This window comes from Vicia villosa, linkage group LG4 (assembly GCF_029867415.1).
Source record: "Vicia villosa cultivar HV-30 ecotype Madison, WI linkage group LG4, Vvil1.0, whole genome shotgun sequence".
Lineage (NCBI taxonomy): Eukaryota > Viridiplantae > Streptophyta > Magnoliopsida > Fabales > Fabaceae > Vicia > Vicia villosa.
This window is the reverse complement of record NC_081183.1, coordinates 91,238,069-91,257,401: the sequence shown is the minus strand read 5'-3', so window position 1 is coordinate 91,257,401 and position 19,333 is coordinate 91,238,069. Positions and strand designations below refer to the sequence as shown.

Here is a 19,333-nt window from a genome sequence, read left to right as displayed (position 1 = left end):
ACAAAACACAATTGAAGCATCAGTCCAAAGAACAAAACAGTGCCAATACCTACTGTCTACAAAAACAGTCCTGCATAAAAGAACAAGTTCAAAGGGGCAGTCCAATACATATCAAACTGCAAATTTATTCAGTTCATCATGTACATATATAATCACCTCAACTATTCTCCAAACTAACTCTTTCCCAACTTACTAACTTTGTTTTCAAACTAACAACCTAATTGACTTTTGTAACAGAAAAACCAACTTTCCTAACCAATCCCAACTGTTATAACCAACTTCAATAACAGAGTAACAGAATTTGTAACTAACTTTTAGAACTCATAACTACCTAAAAACCAACTCAATCCTCACCCTTAATCTCCTAACTGTCTCACTGATCCTAAGGCTCAAAAACTCTCATTTCTAACTGATTTCACTCCCTCTCAATCTATATATAACAGAATCATCTCTCACCAGTTTCTTCTCCACGCCCATTCCATCCCCTTCATTCACGCTCACCACTTTTTTTACATGCTTCATTCACCACCACTTCATCACCTTTCATCCACTTCATCACTCTCCCTCAGACTCTCTCGACCTTCACCTTCATCTCCCTCACACTCACAAAATGCTCACCTCCATTGTTGAGCAGAGCTTCAACCTCTGAAGCTTTGCTACGACAGAGCTAGACCTCACTCGTCACCAACACGCACTTATCCTTCAATCCTCAAACAACAACATCACAACAAACTCACATTCTCCCAGTTTCACTCATTCTCACGCAATAACACAACAACACAGAAGAAATCGCACACAGAAAGAAGAGCACAACAGAAAGAGGAAGAGAATTCAGAAAAAGCGGAACTCACCTTGTAACAAACTTTGGCTCCAATCTTCATCTTCATCAATCCAGAGTTCATCATCTTCAATGAATCTCCAGCAAGCACTTGCAAATCGGAAGCACACCTTTGACATCATCGCACCACCCACGCCAAACGATTCCAGATCGCAACCTTTGTACCGATTCAAGATCGCATCCATATAGTAGCTCTTCGTCATCCGATTCGCTTGCGGCCTCAGGATCAAGACGAGGAGGATTCGAATCGGAGAAAGATTGAGTGTCAGACGAAGACGAACCAAAAGATGAATCCGAGTTATGAGGCCTGAGCGGTAAAGACGAGAGAAGAAGTTTGATCGGAGAGAGAGCTTCGTTCCGGCGCCGCCGTCGAGAGTTCGCGATAAGAGAGAAGAAGTTCTTCAGAATTCCAATAGTCGCTCAACAAGTAAACCTAATCCCTTTCCCTATTTCAATTTTTCTTTTTTTTGTTAATTGGTTTAACTAGAATTAATGGAGACTAACTACTGTTAATTGAAATTAACTAAAAAATCTGATGTGATTAACATGGTGATTAACTTGGAAATAGCATAAGTCTGAAGTACTAATTGAATCAAAATCTGATGTGCAATCTGGATCTTAACCATGGGCCTCCCACACGGATTTCTCACCCACACCTCCCTTCAGTCCACGAACCCCATTTTTTTTCTGAGTGCAAACAAAATACCATTAGGCCTTTGCTGCCAGGCCCTGCACATTTACTAAATCAAACTCCCTGACTTCACATTGTACCCCCCTGACTCCATTTTAAAAATTGATAGAATTTAGGTTTTCTACTTAGTTCTTTTCCATTTTACTTTTAGTTGACAAATCATTTCATTTTGGTTAGAATTTAGAGAATTAAAAAAACATAATAAAAACCATCACTTTTTTGCTAAGTAGAGTTTAGGTAATTTGTTTAGAATACAATTGTTAGATTCTTTTAGAAAACCTCATAAAAAATGACATTAAAAAAGGGCTCATAAAAATAGTAGTATTTTTAGGTTAATTTTGCACTAATACTTGAATCATCTTCTCTTTTATTCTTTTGTGTCATTTCCATGTTTGGTATAATTGTTGTGTGATTTTGTTGCTAGCTTTTGGCCACATTTTAGGCCTACTTTGTTAATATCATTAGTATGCTCCTTTTAGGATTCCATTACCATGTTAACATTAGGATTTAGACTTGTAAACAACAATAACTCTAGGCTTAGAAATTATGCTAGTCTCCCCCTTTTTCATTCTTTTCTTACAACATTAAAACATCTAAAAATATTCAAAATAAAATCCCTCTAAAAAATACAAAGAAAATACTTAAAAAACATTAATAAAAAAGTGAAAATCATTAAAAAGGGAATGGAAGCTTGAATCTCCCTTGCTTAAGGGAATCATTCGAGTGCTTGGATCTCCCTTGCTTTAGGGAACCATTCGAGCGTAAGTTCCCAATTTCTAAAAAACACCAACCAAAGAGTAACTCGAGTTTCCCTTGCTTAAGGGATTTCCTCGAAACACTCAAAATCTCTCTCTCATCTCTTTTCTTAAGGGCAATGTTATTTCCGCTCGAACGCATCGTAGGCTGTCCCCTTATGCAAGAGCGCGAACGCTAACTCCGCCCAACTAAAAAACAAAAAAACAAACAGAAAATCGTGAGCCGAGCTACGGTAACTCTGATTCCTGAAAAGGATACGTAGGCAGCGGGGTAGGGCCCGTGCGAGTACAATTATTTCTTTTCCCTACATTTTTCATTCATTTCGCATTTAGATTTTAGACATAGATATACACCTTTTAGATAGAAACAAACATAGGTGGATACCATCGAGTACGATGGGCGTGAGGGGTGCTAATACCTTCCCCTTGCGTAACCGACTCCCGTACCTAGATTCGCTGGTTGCAAGACCCTGTTCCTTCCTATGTAGGTTACCTGATATTCCTTTCCCTTATGGGATAAATATATTAGTGGCGACTCTGTTCTTTTTCGCGAGCGTGCGACACCTCGGATTCTGAGGATGCCTCAGCAAATGTTGCCCTCAGTTCATTCTCATCACAAAAGATCATAAGTCCCTTCGATGATGCCTTCGGTTATATGATCTTGCCCCTCGAAGTTACCTACGATATGATGTGATAGTCCCTTTCGATTGTTGAGGCGTCCTCTTTGGTTGCCTAAAATGACTGTTCTATCCTTCCCTTAGACTACCTTCCCTCTTTATGGCAGGGACAGTCTTATGGCGAACGATAATCTTGACGACCCTTCAACCTCCAATAAAAGGACTTCCTACCCTCTTATGGTATGGATAGCCCTGAAAGGCAAAAAGAACTCTTTAACGTTAATGGTAATTACCTCCTAATTGCTTGCTCTGGTTTAAATCTTTTTCTTAACCTTTATCAAAAACCTTCAAAAAGGCTTTGCTTATTTACAAGCTAAAGTCCTTATTTCAAATCTTTTTCTTTATTCACTGCAAACCTTTTCAAACATTTCAAAGTGAGCTAAGCAATTAAGAGCCCATGGAAAACCATGGATGCAAAGGGTGCCTTACACCTTCCCTTTGTATAAATTACCCCCCGAACTAAAAATTTCTTTTACACCTTCCCTTTGTATAAATTACCCCCCGAACTCAAAATTTCTTTTAAAGGGTTTTTCCTGTTCTTTTAGCCATTCTATTAAATTGGATAAAATAAAAGTCGGTGGCGACTCTTGCTTACCGCTACATTTTCTTTAAAAGTCAGTTCTCCGTATTACAGAACTGGCGACCCTGCTGGGGATACTTCGAATAAAAGAGGGGTTACCTTAAAAGTTTAGGATTCACTTAAATGTTTTCTATCGTTTGCTTTATTTTTCAGGGCTGTTTTGGGAAAAAATGAAGGACGAATCCTACACCCGGATTCAAGAACACTTAAGATAGGAGCGGCATAGTCATGGAGACCTCCCTTGTGCATGCTTGGGATTGGTCAATATGAAGTTCGCACTTGAGTTAGGCCTCCACTAGTTATTGTGTACCACTTTTGCATGAGAGAGGTTTACGCATGTATCTTTGGATGCGTCGGAGTTCAAGGACCTTTAGTCACCTTTAACCCATCTTAACTTTTAGGAACGTAGTGGGAGGGATATTCTTGGTGCATGCCAAGTTATGGTCGCGACCCGATACTACAGCTCAGATAGGTTTCTTCCTAAAGTATCATTGCGTGGTATGCATGTACCATGTTCGAGAGTGCTTTAGAAGGGGCTGAAAATTCTGGATCACTGGTAGAACCCGTTGCTGAAATCTCTTTATCCATAGATGTACCTTTGGGAAGGGTATCCCACCCGGTCAAACTCCATTCAAGCCAAGCCTAAGGAAATTGTGTGATTTGTGTGGACTTATTTGTGTTTGTGACTCATGCATCCATGCATCATTCATACATATCATTGCTAACTCATTCCAAGGAGTTAAAGGATTGTTAACCATAATTTGTTTTGTAGGTCATGGAAATCAAAGTTCGTAATCCTTTTTTCCTTAGCTTTAAGGGAGTGCCTACATCTCTAAAGATTCTTTGTGATAATGTTTCTGGTGCTTTTGTGCTTTATGAGTCTCTTAACAGATTAATCAGCCTGGTACGAACCAAAGTGGATGAAGCGCTCCTCAACACCATGATCCGGTTTTATGATCCTCTCCTTAATTGCTTTACTTATAGATACTTTCATATGGTTCCCACATTAGAGGAATTTTTCTCCATACTAGGATTACCGGTACTTGAGCAGATGCCCTACACTGGCGAAGAAGAGATTCCTAAGTTGGAAGATGTTGCTGCTGCATTGCACTTGCCTCGGTCAGAAATCAAAAAGGCTTGGGTGAATGAAGGAGAATATACTGGTTTGCCTATTGACTTCTTGTATAATCAGGCTGAAATCATGATTAATGCTGCAAGCATGAACGCTCTCGAAAAAGTCCTCGCTTTCCTAATCTCTGGGCAAGTCTTGTTTCCTCGTTATGACAAAATTGTGGATGTAATTGCCATTAAGATATTCACCAGCAATAATCTCGTTCCTACATTAGTGGGTGACTTGTTACATTCCATCCATCATCGATCATCTAAAGGGAAAGGTTGCGTTCTTGGATGCGCACCTCTATTACATAATTGGTTTATTTCACACTTACCCCGTTCCGTGATAAAGAACGAAGAAGGTTGGACTTGGGTTCAAAGAGTCATGAGGCTTTCTTACGATGATATTGTTTGGAACCAAAAAGAGTTTGAAGGAACCCATTTGTTTGATAGTTGCGGAGATTTCCCAAATGTACCTCTTCTTGGTACCCAAGGAGGAATAACTTATAATCCCATATTAGCTCGACATCAGTTTGGTTTCGCTTTGAAAGACAAACCACACTCCATATACCTTAGTGCGGAAAACTTTGATTATGATTCAGATAAACCCGGGAAGAAGAAGTTGTTTATTAGAGCTTGGTCCAAGGTAAAGAAAGTAGGTACGAGAGAATTAGGACTAAGGAACTACATCCCTTCAGATCCTTATTTTAGGTGGATTTACGATCGAGTTGTTGAGTATGGTATGCCATATCCATCTGATATCCCTGTTGTGCCAAGGGTTACCCCTCCGGTCATTCCTGTGGTTTTAGAGCTGTAGCAACCTGCCCTAAAATTAACTTTTTAGAGTCACCACCTATTCTGAAGGGAGAATAGGAAGTCCTACACAGTATAAAGATTCAGGGTAAGATTATTATAATCAGGTTAAGGGAAGGTGTTAGGCACCCTTAACCCTTTCCTAAGGTTTGTATCTGAGGTAAAGGTTTATGGTTAAATTTATTAAGGTTAATAGCTAAGGAAATGAAGAGGGCGAAAAGTGAGATTTGAAAGAATTGAGGTTTTAGGGAAGGGGAGTCACCTTGTTACCAAGTGCCTACGTATCTCCTTAGGGAGAATCAGAGTCAACATAGTTCGGGGACAGGATTGTACGCCTTTGAATTTGATATGATATGGTTTGAAGGCTTTTTGAATGGCCTGTTGTAGTTTTGAATTTGTGATTTGAAAGGGCATTTTGATTTTCCTGATTGAAAAGTGATGAAAATCCGTAGTTTGATTTGATGTGTTTTAATATTTGGGCGTACAACCCTGATTTAATATGTTTTCGTTTGGTGCGATAATCAATAGATTTGATCATTATAGTTAACGAATTATCTGAGGTATTGCTGGTTATTTTGATCGATAGATTCGATCGTCACAGACAGCAAATGAGGTGTATTTTAATCTTGTAATTAAATTATGAGTTTTATCACCACCTCTCATAACCAATAGATTTGGTTATTACATGACAATGAGTTTCGTTATTTATGTTTTATTATCTTATCTCTCGTCAATGCAACCAATAGGTTTAGTCAGATCGAGGAGAGAATCAACCAAGAATTAATTTAATTAGAATTAATAATAAATTAATTATATTAAATTTATTTCTCGCCAATGCGACTAATAGATATAGTCGGATCGAGGAGAAAATTATATTAATCAAGAATCAATTGAATAAGAATAATGTTTTTTTTTGCCAAATGGTAGTGGGATCGGGCAAACCCTAATGCATTGATAACTTCTAGGGTTTTTGTGATTTATAATTAAAACTAGATTAAATCGACATAATCGAAATAATCGGGAGAAAATCCTAAACCCTAGTTAAGAGCCTAACCCTAATTTATATCTAATCCTAAAATAAACTAATTAACTAAAATACAAATAATTATCATTTAACCTAACAGATAAATAAAACAAATAAATAAATAAAAAATTGTATAGGAACCTGGCTTCGATCCTGTGTTATGCACCTGGGAGGCTCCATGATGGACTTGCATATTAATGTGTGTTAGATCTGGAACAAGAGAATCTATGAGGCTCAAACCTGAGGTCGCACCATGCACTTCCTTAGACGTCACGCACTGAATCAAGGAAGTTGTTATCTCTTAACAAATAAGAGAGAGCTAGGGATCGAACCCCTCCCTGAGAATTTCGCTCATGCCTTTTGCCAACCCAGCTATGCTTCGTTCTTGTTTTTAATACGCCTTAGTTAGTTAATATAGAAAGCCTGATTACCCAACCAAACACGCGCGCAAAAATTTGAATGGACGTGTTGGATTGTGCCACGCCCTTCGTCTTCCTCGTTCGTGTCTGAAAAAAAAAAGCCAGACTTCTACCTATGGTTCCATAATGTCACTACAACCCTGCGCTATTGAATCCTGTTGTATGAGTCAAATAAATCTTAAATAAAAACGTGAATCGACTAGGAATTGGCCGCTGAATCTAATGGTGGTCTCCATTAATCCTAATTCTTCCTGTATCAAAAACCCCTAAAACCAAACCATAAGCACCATCAATGGCATATCACAAGATAAACACGCACCGGTCCAATTAAGTGTCCAGAAACAGTCAAAACACCACCATGAACATTTATATACACTCAAAACCTGTTTATGATATTCGAATCAATGCAATCGAAACAATTTAGGGAAGGTCAAATCGTGGCTTATTAAGACTGATTTTGGGAGCTTTCAAACCTGCTAGCGATTGGAATAGCTTCAAGGTTGCTCTAGGAATGTGCCTGAATCCTCAAAATCCCTTGAATCGGCTAGACACTTTGAATTCGAGTTTGATTTTTTGCTTGAATTCCAAGAACTCTACTATGGCTTTTGGCTGCAGATTTTTGCCCCCCTCACCATTAGGATTCCTAGTATGTATATCATGGAAGGTTTTTAGGTTAACCATTTGAATCAAATCTCCTTAAATTATTAAATTAGAATTTGATTGAAAATTGATTTCCACTTTTTCCAAATTTGTCCAAAACTCAATCTTTTCTTCCCAATCTCTTTTAACACGAAATTGAATCAAAGATGGGATATTTTGATTGTTGATATTGATTGTAAACCAAAACTTAATCAAATCTTTCCTATATCTTTCAAATATTTGAATTAACTAGTATTTTTAATGAATAAAAATTCACTAAAAATATAATAAAAGTCACATAATCTTGGGCTTGAGTTTGGAGCTTCTTAATACTTCTATAAGCAAGTTTGGATCATAAAATAATAGGCCCATTTGGAAAAAATCCAAGTTTAACCCTTATTTGCTTCACATTTTCCATCCAAAATCGACCAACTTTGACGAGGCATATCTCCCTCAATTTTTAAGATATGGGAGAGTTCTAGAACGTTTTGGAAACCTCAAGATGTCCTCTACAAGCCACTTTGGAACATATTTTTCATTTGGAGATGTTATCTTGATGATATGCCCTTTGACAAAAAACTGCTTTCGGTTGACCTTTGAAAAGGACCTAAAATCTTTTGTACCATATCTCTCAAATGGCGCATTTTTGGCCTTGTCTTGTGAGAGGAAAAGTTGTAGAGGATTCAATTTCCCTCAAAATAGGCATTAAGTGAGAAATTTCTGACACTCCATGTAGAAGTTATGACCAGTCAAAGTTGAGTTGACTTTCATATAAAAAGCCCTTAATTTGAACCTTTTGACTTTGTTCATTTCTGAGTCTTTATTAACGGATTATGATCAACCTTTGATAAAATGATGGATATAGCCTCAAATACTTGATGTTTACCAAAAGTCAGGAGTTTTGACTGTACTTTGCCCATAGTTGACTTTTAGGTCAAACTAGTCGATTGTGGATCATCTGAGCATTTGAATGAGAAATTCTTGGGATTGAAGCTTGGTAATTGACATGGAGATACCTTGTGACATATGAGACACCTTGAGAACCATTTGAGGCCTTAGAGACTCAAAAATCCTTTGATAAAATGCAAACCCTATTTTGAAGACCCTTTGATTAGGAGAGAGTGACTTGAATTAACCCTTGAACCTTGAATCATTGAAGATGAAATGAATAGGGAAAATTTTGGGGTATGATAGCTGCCCCTGTTCAATCTTCTTAAACCTGAAGAGTCAGATAGGCACGTCTGCCTATCGTGATCTAAAGGTAGAAGATGATTGAACACTGAAATGCCCTGAAATTTGCATTAGTTGGGAAAAAGTTTCGTAAGAGATGGGCTTAAAGATGCCATCCAAGGTAAATACCCCTCTTATTTTAGAGTGTGAAGCATATGCTTTTGAAAGGAACCACTGCGCTTTGATTGAAGTATGGCCTGAAAAGGCAACCTGAATTTTATGTAATGTTATGATGCATGTGATGTATGATGCAATGAGCTTCTCAAAATAAATGAGAGCGATGTATGTATATGCATTATGTATGAATGAGGTATGTAATTTGAATGATGCATGACTATTAACTATGTTAGTCGAAGTATGTTAGTAACTTTGAAAAAGAAAAACAAAACCTTTGTTTGTTATTGATGATGTTTTGGAGAAGATCACTACCGAGGGACTAACGTGATAAACCCAATTGAAGAACCCTTTGTAAAACCTTGTTGTAAAACCCCTTTGTGAAACCCTTTGTAGTCTTGAAGAAGATCACTGCCGAGGGACTAACGTGATAAACTCCATTGAAGAACCCTTTGTAAAACCCTTTGATCACTGCTGAGGGACTAACGTGATGGGTAAACGTAACTATCAATAGCGACGACTCGCAGTTTGTTGTAGAAGATAGTTAACTTGCTATAGCGCTAGCAAGCTTTCGTAGCTTGTGAACCCCAAAAGGATCACTTGCTATAGTTCTAGCAAGCTCACCTGCACCAATAGGATCCCTTGCCCTTGTTCGGACAAGTTCACCTGCACCATTAGGATTATTTGCCCTGATTCGGACAATTTCACCTGCACCATTAGGATTATTTGCCCTGATTCGGACAATTTCACCTGCACCAATAGGATTACTTGTCATAGTTCTGACAAGCTCACCTGCACCATTTGGATCATTTGCCCTGATTCGGACAAATTTCACCTGCACCATTAAGATTATTTGCCCTGATTTCGACAAATTTCACCTGCACCATTATAATCACTCGCCCTGGTTCGGACGAGTTTACATGCACCATTAGGATCACTTGCCCTGGTTCGGACGAGTTCACCTGCACCAATAGGATCACTTGTCATAGTTCTGACAAGCTCACCTGCACCATTTGGATCATTTGCCCTGATTCGGACAAATTTCACCTGCACCATTAGGATTATTTGCCCTGATTCGGACAAATTTCACCTACACCATTAGGAGTCACTTGTCCTGGTTCGGACGAGTTCACCTGCACCAATAGGATTACTTGTCATAGTTCTGACAAGCTCACCTGCACCATTAGGAATGTTTGCCCTAATTCGGACAAATTTCACCTGCACCATTAGGATCACTTGCCCTAGTTCGGACGAGTTCACCTGCACCAATAGAATTACTTGTCATAGTTCTGACAAGCTCACTTGCATAAGAGGAATCATTTGCTATAGTTCTAGCAAACTTACCTGCATGAAAAAGTTTCACTTGCTATAGTGCTAGCAAGTTTATCCGCATAAAGTCCTTGACAGTATCGTGTAGATGCATGAAGGATATGTTCGCAACTCGAGGGTCGGAAAGAAAATGATATGTTTAGAAAATCGCGACTCGAGGGTCGGACATTCACGACTCGAGGGTCGGAAAAAGAACCAAACACAACCCGAGGGTTGGAAACTCACGACTCGAGGGTCGGAAAACAAACCAATCACAACACGATGGTTGGAAACTCACGACACGTGGGTTAGAAACTGGGCGTTTGTAGTACTAGATGATATGTAGATGCTAATGCGTATGTTTTATGAGTGAAATGAACAGCAAGGTTGCTATCACCGGTAAGGTTACCGGGATACGTCAATCAGGTGATTGGGAATACACCAACAGCAAGGTTACTGTCATCGGTAAGGTTACCGGGATACATCAATAAGGTGATTGTGAATAAACCAACAGCAAGGTTACTGTCATCAGTAAGGTTACCGGGAAGCAGGTGAACAATATGGTTTAGCACCTGAGTAATGGCTTGGATGTTTTGATGTATGGGATAATGCTTATGCTCATGCATATGTTGATTGATGTAGTGAGTGGAACGAAATAATGTCTTCTATAAGACTACCTGAAAAGGTTTCTGGAATGGATATGAAAATTTGTATTAAAGAAGACTACCTGAAAAGGTTTTTTTTAGCAAAGGATGAGGAATGTCTTAAAGAAGACTACCTGGAAAGGCTGAAAAATGTCTTAAAAGACTACTTAAAAAGGTTCTTAGAAAGAGAATGAATGTCTTTGAAAAGACTACCTAGAAAGGTTCTTGGAAAGAAGACTACCTGAAGAGGTTCCTGAAAAGGATGACAATTTGTCTTAAAGAAGACTACCTGAGAAGGTTCTTAGAAAGAAAATGTCTTAAATAAAACTACCTAAAAAGGTTCTTGGAAATGGCGATGATTGTCTTAGAGAAGACTACCTAGAAAGGTTCTTAGAAAAAGAATGTCTTAAAAAAGACTACCTAAAAAGGTTCTTGGAAATGGCGATGATTGTCTTAGAGAAGACCACCTAGAAAGGTTCTTAGAAAAAGAATGTCTTAAGGAAGACCACCTGGAGAGGTTCCTGGAAAGGATGACAATTTGTCTTAAATAAGACTGCATGAAAAAGTTCATGGAAAGGATCGTGAGATTTGTCTTAAAGAAGACTACCCGAAAAGGTTCCTAGAAAGGATCGTGAGATTTGTCTTAAAGAAGACTACCTGAAAAAGGTAAGGTGTAATGTATAAACCAATGTATGTAATGCGTGACTTATATGTATTTGCATGATGCTCCAATGGTAGGTCGTTGATAACCAAAGCGTATATAGTTCGCTGGAGTTGTAGGTTTGTTGGATGCTAGCGCGACTTCCCAATACCTCCTTTTGAACTTGCAGATCGTAGTTAGGAGAAAGATTTGTCGGATGTTGTAAAGTGTGAGAATGCCTTTTCCTTTTGTTGTGCGTCTTGCCCCGGTTTGACCCTTTGAGTTACTCCACGCCTTTGAATTTTGAAGTTCTCCACGCTTTTAACCTTTGAAATTCGCACCTTTAACCTTTTCAAGGTTCTCCACATCTTTAACCTTTTGAATTGTTTACCTTATGGATTTGATATCCGATGCCCCAATGTTTAGCGAAAAAGGATGCCTATGATATCCAAGGCATGAAGGAAGTACCCCGAGGAATAACCTTGTCATATGCTTCGACGTTTAGATTGAAGGATATGCCCTTGATCTCCAGGATATGGAGGGCTATCCATAGTGTTCTATCCTTTTGATTTGAATTCTTTCCATGTTTGACATGCCCCTGTTTGTTATTGCTTCGAGGTGTGCCCCAAGTTGGTTGAACCTTTAGGATGAATGCCCCTAGTCAATAGGATGTTTGATTGCATGCCCCTGTGATCCTTGAAATTTTGCCCCTGTTTAGGAGAACCCTCTAGATGTGGTTCCCCCCATGCAAAGGTCTTTATTAGAAGTGATCGCCCTTGATTAACCAATTTCGAGATCTCCTTGATGCTGAGTGTATATTCGTAGATGACGTTGTACCCTTTGAGAAGTAACTTCCAATGCGATGCGTATGCAAGTTTTGAAATCGAAGTTCGTTATGAATTAGGACTGGATGATTGGAAATGGATGTTTGAAGCGTAGTGATTAGAAATAGTTTTAACAAACCTAGGAGTCAGTATAACAAAACCCTGCTTGATATGCTTTCGAAGTTAACCTTGCCTCAATTAGGACTTTTGAATGTTGTAACTTGGTCTGGTTCACGGTTTTAAGAAACAATGGATATAAGGCTCAAAATTTATTTAACCCACCCATTTCTCCTTGATGTTCTCCAAATCCTAAAAATTCGCTTAATCCAATGAATGTGCTTTGTTTGTAAGAGAATCGTTTCAGTTCTGATGTTGAGCAGAAGCCTTAGTAGAGATCCAAGCACCGATGAAAAATATTATAGAAATCAAGCATTGATGAGAAGCTTCGATGATTTAGCAGTCACAAGATTATCCTTTGTATTTCGCCTTAGTTTTGTTTTTATCCCTTATTTTTGCATGAACCAATTCCTTTGAACTTGATCCATCGGGATGCCCTAATTTTTTCCTAAGTCGCTTTTGTTTTCTTTCATGGAATTTTCCATTTTGACTTAGCGTGCTCTTTCCTCCCTTTTTTTTGAATGCTCCTTTTGAAATATTGATCCTTGGATATTGAATGTTGTGACTGTCATTCTGATTTTGATTTGTAAGCTTCGACTTTGATACTTCCTCGATCTTGAATGATGTGTTAAGGAAGAAGATGTTGTGAATGTTGTCTCCATTGTTTTCTCAATATTAGATGAACGCGAGGAATAAAATATGCTTGAACCTTATGCTTGAACCTTTGCTTCATTGATTGATTCTTTTGACAACCAAAATACACCATTGAATTAATCGAAATTTACCCTGCCCCTGGTTGAAATCAAAGTTTATTTGAAAAGTAGAAACAAACTCCAACTCCTGGCTCGAGGGGGTGACGAGGGATTAACATCCTTATATCTCCACTGTTTAGGAATTGAAACAATGCATGTACATCGTCGGTTCGGTCTTACCTTGAAAGCATACGTCTAGCTGGATTTAGTTATTTGTATTCGTCATTCTCCTTTGTGTTTGTTAATACTCCTGAATTTGAAATTGAAAAGTATAATAGAAGTGTGCGAGCGGAAAGTCGTAGTAGTGAGCGAATGAATTGATTCCAAAACCTGCATGGTCATCCCATTAAAATTGCTAATCCGAAGGTACAACTTTTATCCTGAGTAACGCTTAGCGATCGTAAGGGTTGAAATTTTGACATGACAAAACCTATTGATCCTAGGGACAGTCTCCTTTGTAAATCCGTTGACCTTGTTTTACTCCTTAGTTCCTAGACTTGTAGAAGTAAAGGGTAACCTCGAATTCTCCTTGGGCACGTCAAACCTGTCGGGAATAAATTGTTAGCGGTGGGTTTTCGTCGTATCGGAACTTCATGAGTTTCCTTTGACTAAATCTCTTTTGCTTTTTCTAAGGATAGTATCACACCGTTCACAATCTTCGGAGTTCATAGATTGGTGGAGAAAACCTATGGCCCTTTTGCCCCTTGGTGTGGAGTTAACACATGTCGCCTTTTCTCCATTGTAAATATGCATCTTTGTTCAGGGTATTGCCCCAGTTGGACTGGCCCTTGCCCCCAAGTTATCGTAGAGCGTCCTTGTAAGTTTTTATATTTTCATAGACGAACCCTTTTATGACTAGATACCCCTGGCGTGTATCTATGAGGGAGCTCCTTTGTTGAACTAATCCTTGCTCGACGATAACCTTTGTTGTATTTACAATCTTGTTATGACAAAGCATGGACATGCGGCTGGCATGGTGAAAGACACCCCTTCTTAGTAAGACTAAGATCATTCTCAATACTTTATCCTCCTTTCTCCATAGCTTGTGATCCTTTGATTTTCTTCGGGAATTTCGGGAAACCGGCTAGCGCGGTAAGTGTGGGTGCGGGCGAAGATGCAAATGTAAATGTATGAATGCATGAAAATGCAAATGCATGCATATGCGAGAGACTCCTTTTATTATAACTCCGTGTATTCAATGCAGACGTGTGACGTATAATCCTAGGGATAGCCTTAGAGGCGACTTTATACCCTCGTGAAATCCTTGCAAGATAGATGTCATGACACGCCAATGGAAATCCCTTAGATTAGGGAGTATGCAGAAGGTAGCAGCTGGTGACAGTTCAAGACAGTCATCAAGTCTCATTGCCATCGAGAGGCCGTTCGACGTGTACTAATGAAGTTATCCCTCGTGGGAAGGTTCGCTATGCGGAACACAACCTATCTACGGACGATATCAGACGAAGTGAAATCCCTACAGGCTAGGGATGAAAGATGTATAGATGGAAATCCAAAACCCTACAAGTTAGAGGGTGCGCGGGAATAAGCACGGGGTGACCGTTCAAGACAGTCACTAGATCTTATGGCTATCGAGAGGCCAATCGATGTGCATTAACGAAGATGTCCTTCGTGGGAAGGACACGTAGTTGTAAAAATACAAAGATATAAGAAGAAACTCCCTACAGGCTTGGGAGTGCGTAGATGTAGGCGCGGAGTGACCGTTCATGACAGTCACTAAGTCTCATGGCCATCGAGAGGCCGATTGACGTGCCTAAATGGGGGTGTCCATCGTGGGAAGGACGTGGTATTGGAAATGGAGTCCCTGCAGGCCAGGGAACGCGTAGGAATACCTGCAAAAATTAAAATGCAAGACTTTCGCAGTATATAAACTGCACACGTATAATAAGCACATAAGCCCTAGGTTCATAGGTTCGATGTAGCGGCTTAGGGTGTCTACCTTTCCCATTGGTATGTTCTAAAAGGTCTCGTGGGGTTGTTCGTAGCCTCCGAGACTTTTTGTCTCTTTAGATTTTAGAACAACTCATTTATGCATGAGGTTCGAGTTTTAGGGGTAGGTTCCCAGAGAGATCAGCTAAATACCAAGTCCTGCCCTCAATAAAGTCAAGCTTCGTATCAGACATTTCCGGATATTCAACCCACTCTGAGTGGAATTATAATAAGACTCGTAGGCGATGTAATTCCCCTCTGGTCTTAAATATAATTCCCACGCTTAGGTTTAACAGCAATTTATATACAACCCACAAGATGCAGTAAAATAACAAATATTCAAATAAACAAATATTTAATTAAATTACTGTAAATAAATGAAATTGTTGTAAATAAATGAAATTGCGAATAAATAAATAAATAAAATTTAAATATTTATAAAAAAACCATAAACCCTAAAATGGCGAATTAGCCAAACCCTAAAAATTTCACCAAAAAACCTAAACCGTTTACCAAAAACCTAAACCCTCTCAAGCCTTAGGAGCATAATAATTCACCATTATAGTAATCCCCAGCAGAGACGCCAGCTGTAGCAACCTGCCCTAAAATTAACTTTTTAGAGTCGCCACCTATTCTGAAGGGCGAATTGGAAACCCTACACAGTATAAAGATTCAGGGTAAGATTATTATAATCAGGTTAAGGGAAGGTGTTAGGCACCCTTAACCTTTTCCTAAGGTTTGTATCTAAGGTAAAGGTTTATGGTTAAATTTATTAAGGTTAATAGCTAAGGAAATGAAGAGGGCGAAAAGTGAGATTTGAAAGAATTGAGGTTTTAGGGAAGGGGACTCGCCTTGTTGCCAAGTGCCTACGTATCTCCTTAGGGAGAATCAGAGTCAACGTAGTTTGGGGATAGGGTTGTACGCCTTTGAATTTGATATGATATGGTTTGAAGGCTTTTTGAATGGCCTATCGTAGTTTTGAATTTGTGATTTGAAAGGGCGTTTTGAGTTGCCTGATTGAAAAGTGATGAAAATCCGTAGTTTGATTTGATGTGTTTTAATATTTGGGCGTACAACCCTGATTTAATATGTTTTCGTTAGGTGCGATGATCAATAGATTTGATCATTATAATTAACGAATTATCTGAGGTATTGCTGGTTATTCGGATCGATTGATTCGATCGTCACAGACAGCAAAAGAGGTGTATTTTAATCTTGTAATTAAATTATGAGTTTTATCATCACCTCTCATAACCAATAGATTTGGTTATTACATGACAATGAATTTCGTTATTTATGTTTTATTATTTTATCTCGTCAATGCGACTAATAGATATAGTCGGATCGAGGAGAAAATTATATTAATCAAGAATCAATTGAATAAGAATAATGTTTTTCTTGCCAAATGGTAGTAGGATTGGGCAAACCCTAATGCATTGATAACTTCTAGGGTTTTTGTGATTTATAATTAAAACTAGATTAAATCGACATAATCGAAATAATCGGGAGAAAATCCTAAACCCTAGTTAAGAGCCTAACCCTAATTTATACCTAATCCTAAAATAAATTAATTAACTAAAATACAAATAATTATCATTTAACCTAACTGATAAATAAAACAAATAAATAAATAAAAAAATTTATAGGAACCTGGTTTCGATCCTGTGTTATGCACCTGGGAGGCTCCATGATGGACTTGCATATTAATGTTTGTTAGATCTGGAACAGGAGAATCTATGAGGCTTAGACCTGAGGTCGCACCATGCACTTCCTTAGACGTCACGCACTGAATCAAGGAAGTTTTTATCTCATAAAAAATAAGTGAGAGCAAGGGATCGAACCCCCTCCCTCAGACTTTCGCTCATGCCTCTTGTCAACCCAGCTATGCTTTGTTCTTGTTTTTAATACGCCTTAGTTAGTTAATATAGAAAGCCTGATTACCCATCCAAACACGCGCGCGAAAATTTGAATGGACGTGTAGGATTGTGCCACGCCCTTCGTCTTCCTCGTTCGTGTCTAAAAAAAAAACCCAGACTTCTACCTACGGTTCCACAATGTCACTACAACCCTGCGCTATTGAATCCTGTTGTATGAGTCAAATAAATCTTAAATAAAAACGTGAATCGACTAGGAATTGGCCACTGAATCTAATGGTGGTCTCCATTAATCCTAATTCTTCCTGTATAAAAAACCCCTAAAACCAAACCCTAAGCACCATCAATGGCATATCACAAGATAAACACGCACCGGTCCAATTAAGTGTCCAGAAACATTCAAAACACCACCATGAACATTTACATACACTCAAAACCTGTTTATGATATTCGAATCAATGCAATAAAAACAATTTAGGGAAGGGCAAACCGTGGCTTATTATGACTGATTCTGGGAGCTTTCAAACCTGTTAGCGATTGGAATAGCTTCAAGGTTGCTCTAGGAATGTGCCTGAATCCTCAAAATCCCTTGAATCGGCCTGCCACTTTGAATTCGAGTTTGATTTTTTGCTTGAATTCCAAGAACTTGACTATGGCTTTTGGCTGCAAATTTTCGCCCCCCTCACCATTAGGATTCCTAGTATATATCATGGAAGGTTTTTAGGTTAACCATTTGAATCAAATCTCCTTAAATTATGAAATTAGAATTTGATTGAAAATTGATTTCCACTTTTTCCAAATTTGTCCAAAACTCAATCTTCTCTTCCCAATCTCTTTTAACACGAAATTGAATCAAAGATGGGATATTTGGATGGTTGATATTGATTGTAAACCAAAACTTAATCAAATCTTTCCCATATCTTTCAAATATTTGATTTAACTAGTATTTTTAATGAATAAAAATTCACTTAAAATATAATAAAAGTCACATAATCATTGGCTTGAGTTTGGAGCTTCTTAATACTTCTATAAGAAAGTTTGGATCATAAAAGAATAGGCCCATTTGGAAAAAATCCAAGTTTAACCCTTATTTGCCTCACATTTTCCATCCAAAATCGACCAACTTTGACGAGGCATATCTCCCTCAATTTTTAAGATATGGGAGAGTTCTAGGACTTTTTGGAAACCTCAAGATGTCCTTTACAAGCCACTTTGGAACATATTTTTCATTTAGAGATGTTATCTTGATGATATGCCCTTTGACAAAAAACTGCTTTCGGTTGACCTTTGAAAAGGACCTATAATCTTCTGTACCCTATCTCTCAAATGGCGCATTTCTGGCCCTGTCTTATGAGAGGCAAAGTTGTAGAGGATTCAATTTCCTTCAAAATAGGCTTTGAGTGAGAATTTTCTGACACTCCATGTGGAAGTTATGACCAGTCAAAGTTGAGTTGACTTTTCCTATAAAAGCCCTTAATTTGAACCTTTTGACTTTGTTCATTTCTGAGTCTTTATTAACGGATGATCAACCTTTGATAAAATGATGGATATAGCCTCAAATACTTGATGTTTACCAAAAGTCAGGAGTTTTGACTGTACTTTGCCCATAGTTGACTTTTAGGTCAAACTAGTCGAGTGTGGATCATCTGAGCATTTGAATGAGAAATCCTTGGGATTGAAGCTATGTAATTGACATGGAGATACCTTGTGACATATGAGACACCTTGAGATCCATTTGAGGCCTTAGAGACTCAAAAATCCTTTGATAAAATGCAAACTCTAGCTTGAAGACCCTTTGATTAGGAGAGAGTGACTTGAATTAACCCTTGAACCTTGAATCGTTGAAGATGAAATGAATAGGGCAAATTTTGGGGTATGACAGCTGCCCCTGTTCAATCTTCTTAAACCTGAAGAGTCAGATAGGCACGTCTGCCTATCTTGATCAAAAGGTAGAAGATGATTGAACACTGAAATGCCCTGAAATTTGCATTAGTTGGGAAAAAGTTTCGTGGGAGATGGGCTTAAAGATGCCATCCAAGTTAAATACCCTTCTTATTTTAGGGTGTGAAGCATATGCTTTTGAAAGGAACCACTGCGCTTTGATTGTAGTATGGCCTGAAAAGGCAACCTGATTTTTATGTAATGTTATGATGCATGTCATGTATGATGCAATGAGCTTCTCAAAATAAATGAGAGCGATGTATGTATATACATTATGTATGAATGAGGTATGTAATTTAAATGATGCATGACTATTAACTATGTTAGTCGAAGTATGTTAGTAACTTTGAAAAAGAAAAATAAAACCTTTGTTTGTTATTGATGATGTTTTGG

General features: G+C 38.3%; 1 protein-coding gene across 1 annotated transcript in view; it reads left to right on the top strand.

Moving 5' to 3' along the window:
• Positions 1–4,316: 4,316 nt before the first annotated feature.
• LOC131597512 (uncharacterized) overlaps positions 4,317–19,333 on the top strand; it is a 52,946-nt gene continuing 37,929 nt past the window's right edge. The window contains exons 1-2 of the mRNA XM_058870206.1: positions 4,317–5,139; positions 5,257–5,456. Of these exons, the coding sequence (XP_058726189.1) occupies positions 4,317–5,139; positions 5,257–5,456 (1,023 nt within the window). The remainder of the gene's footprint in view (positions 5,140–5,256; positions 5,457–19,333) is intronic.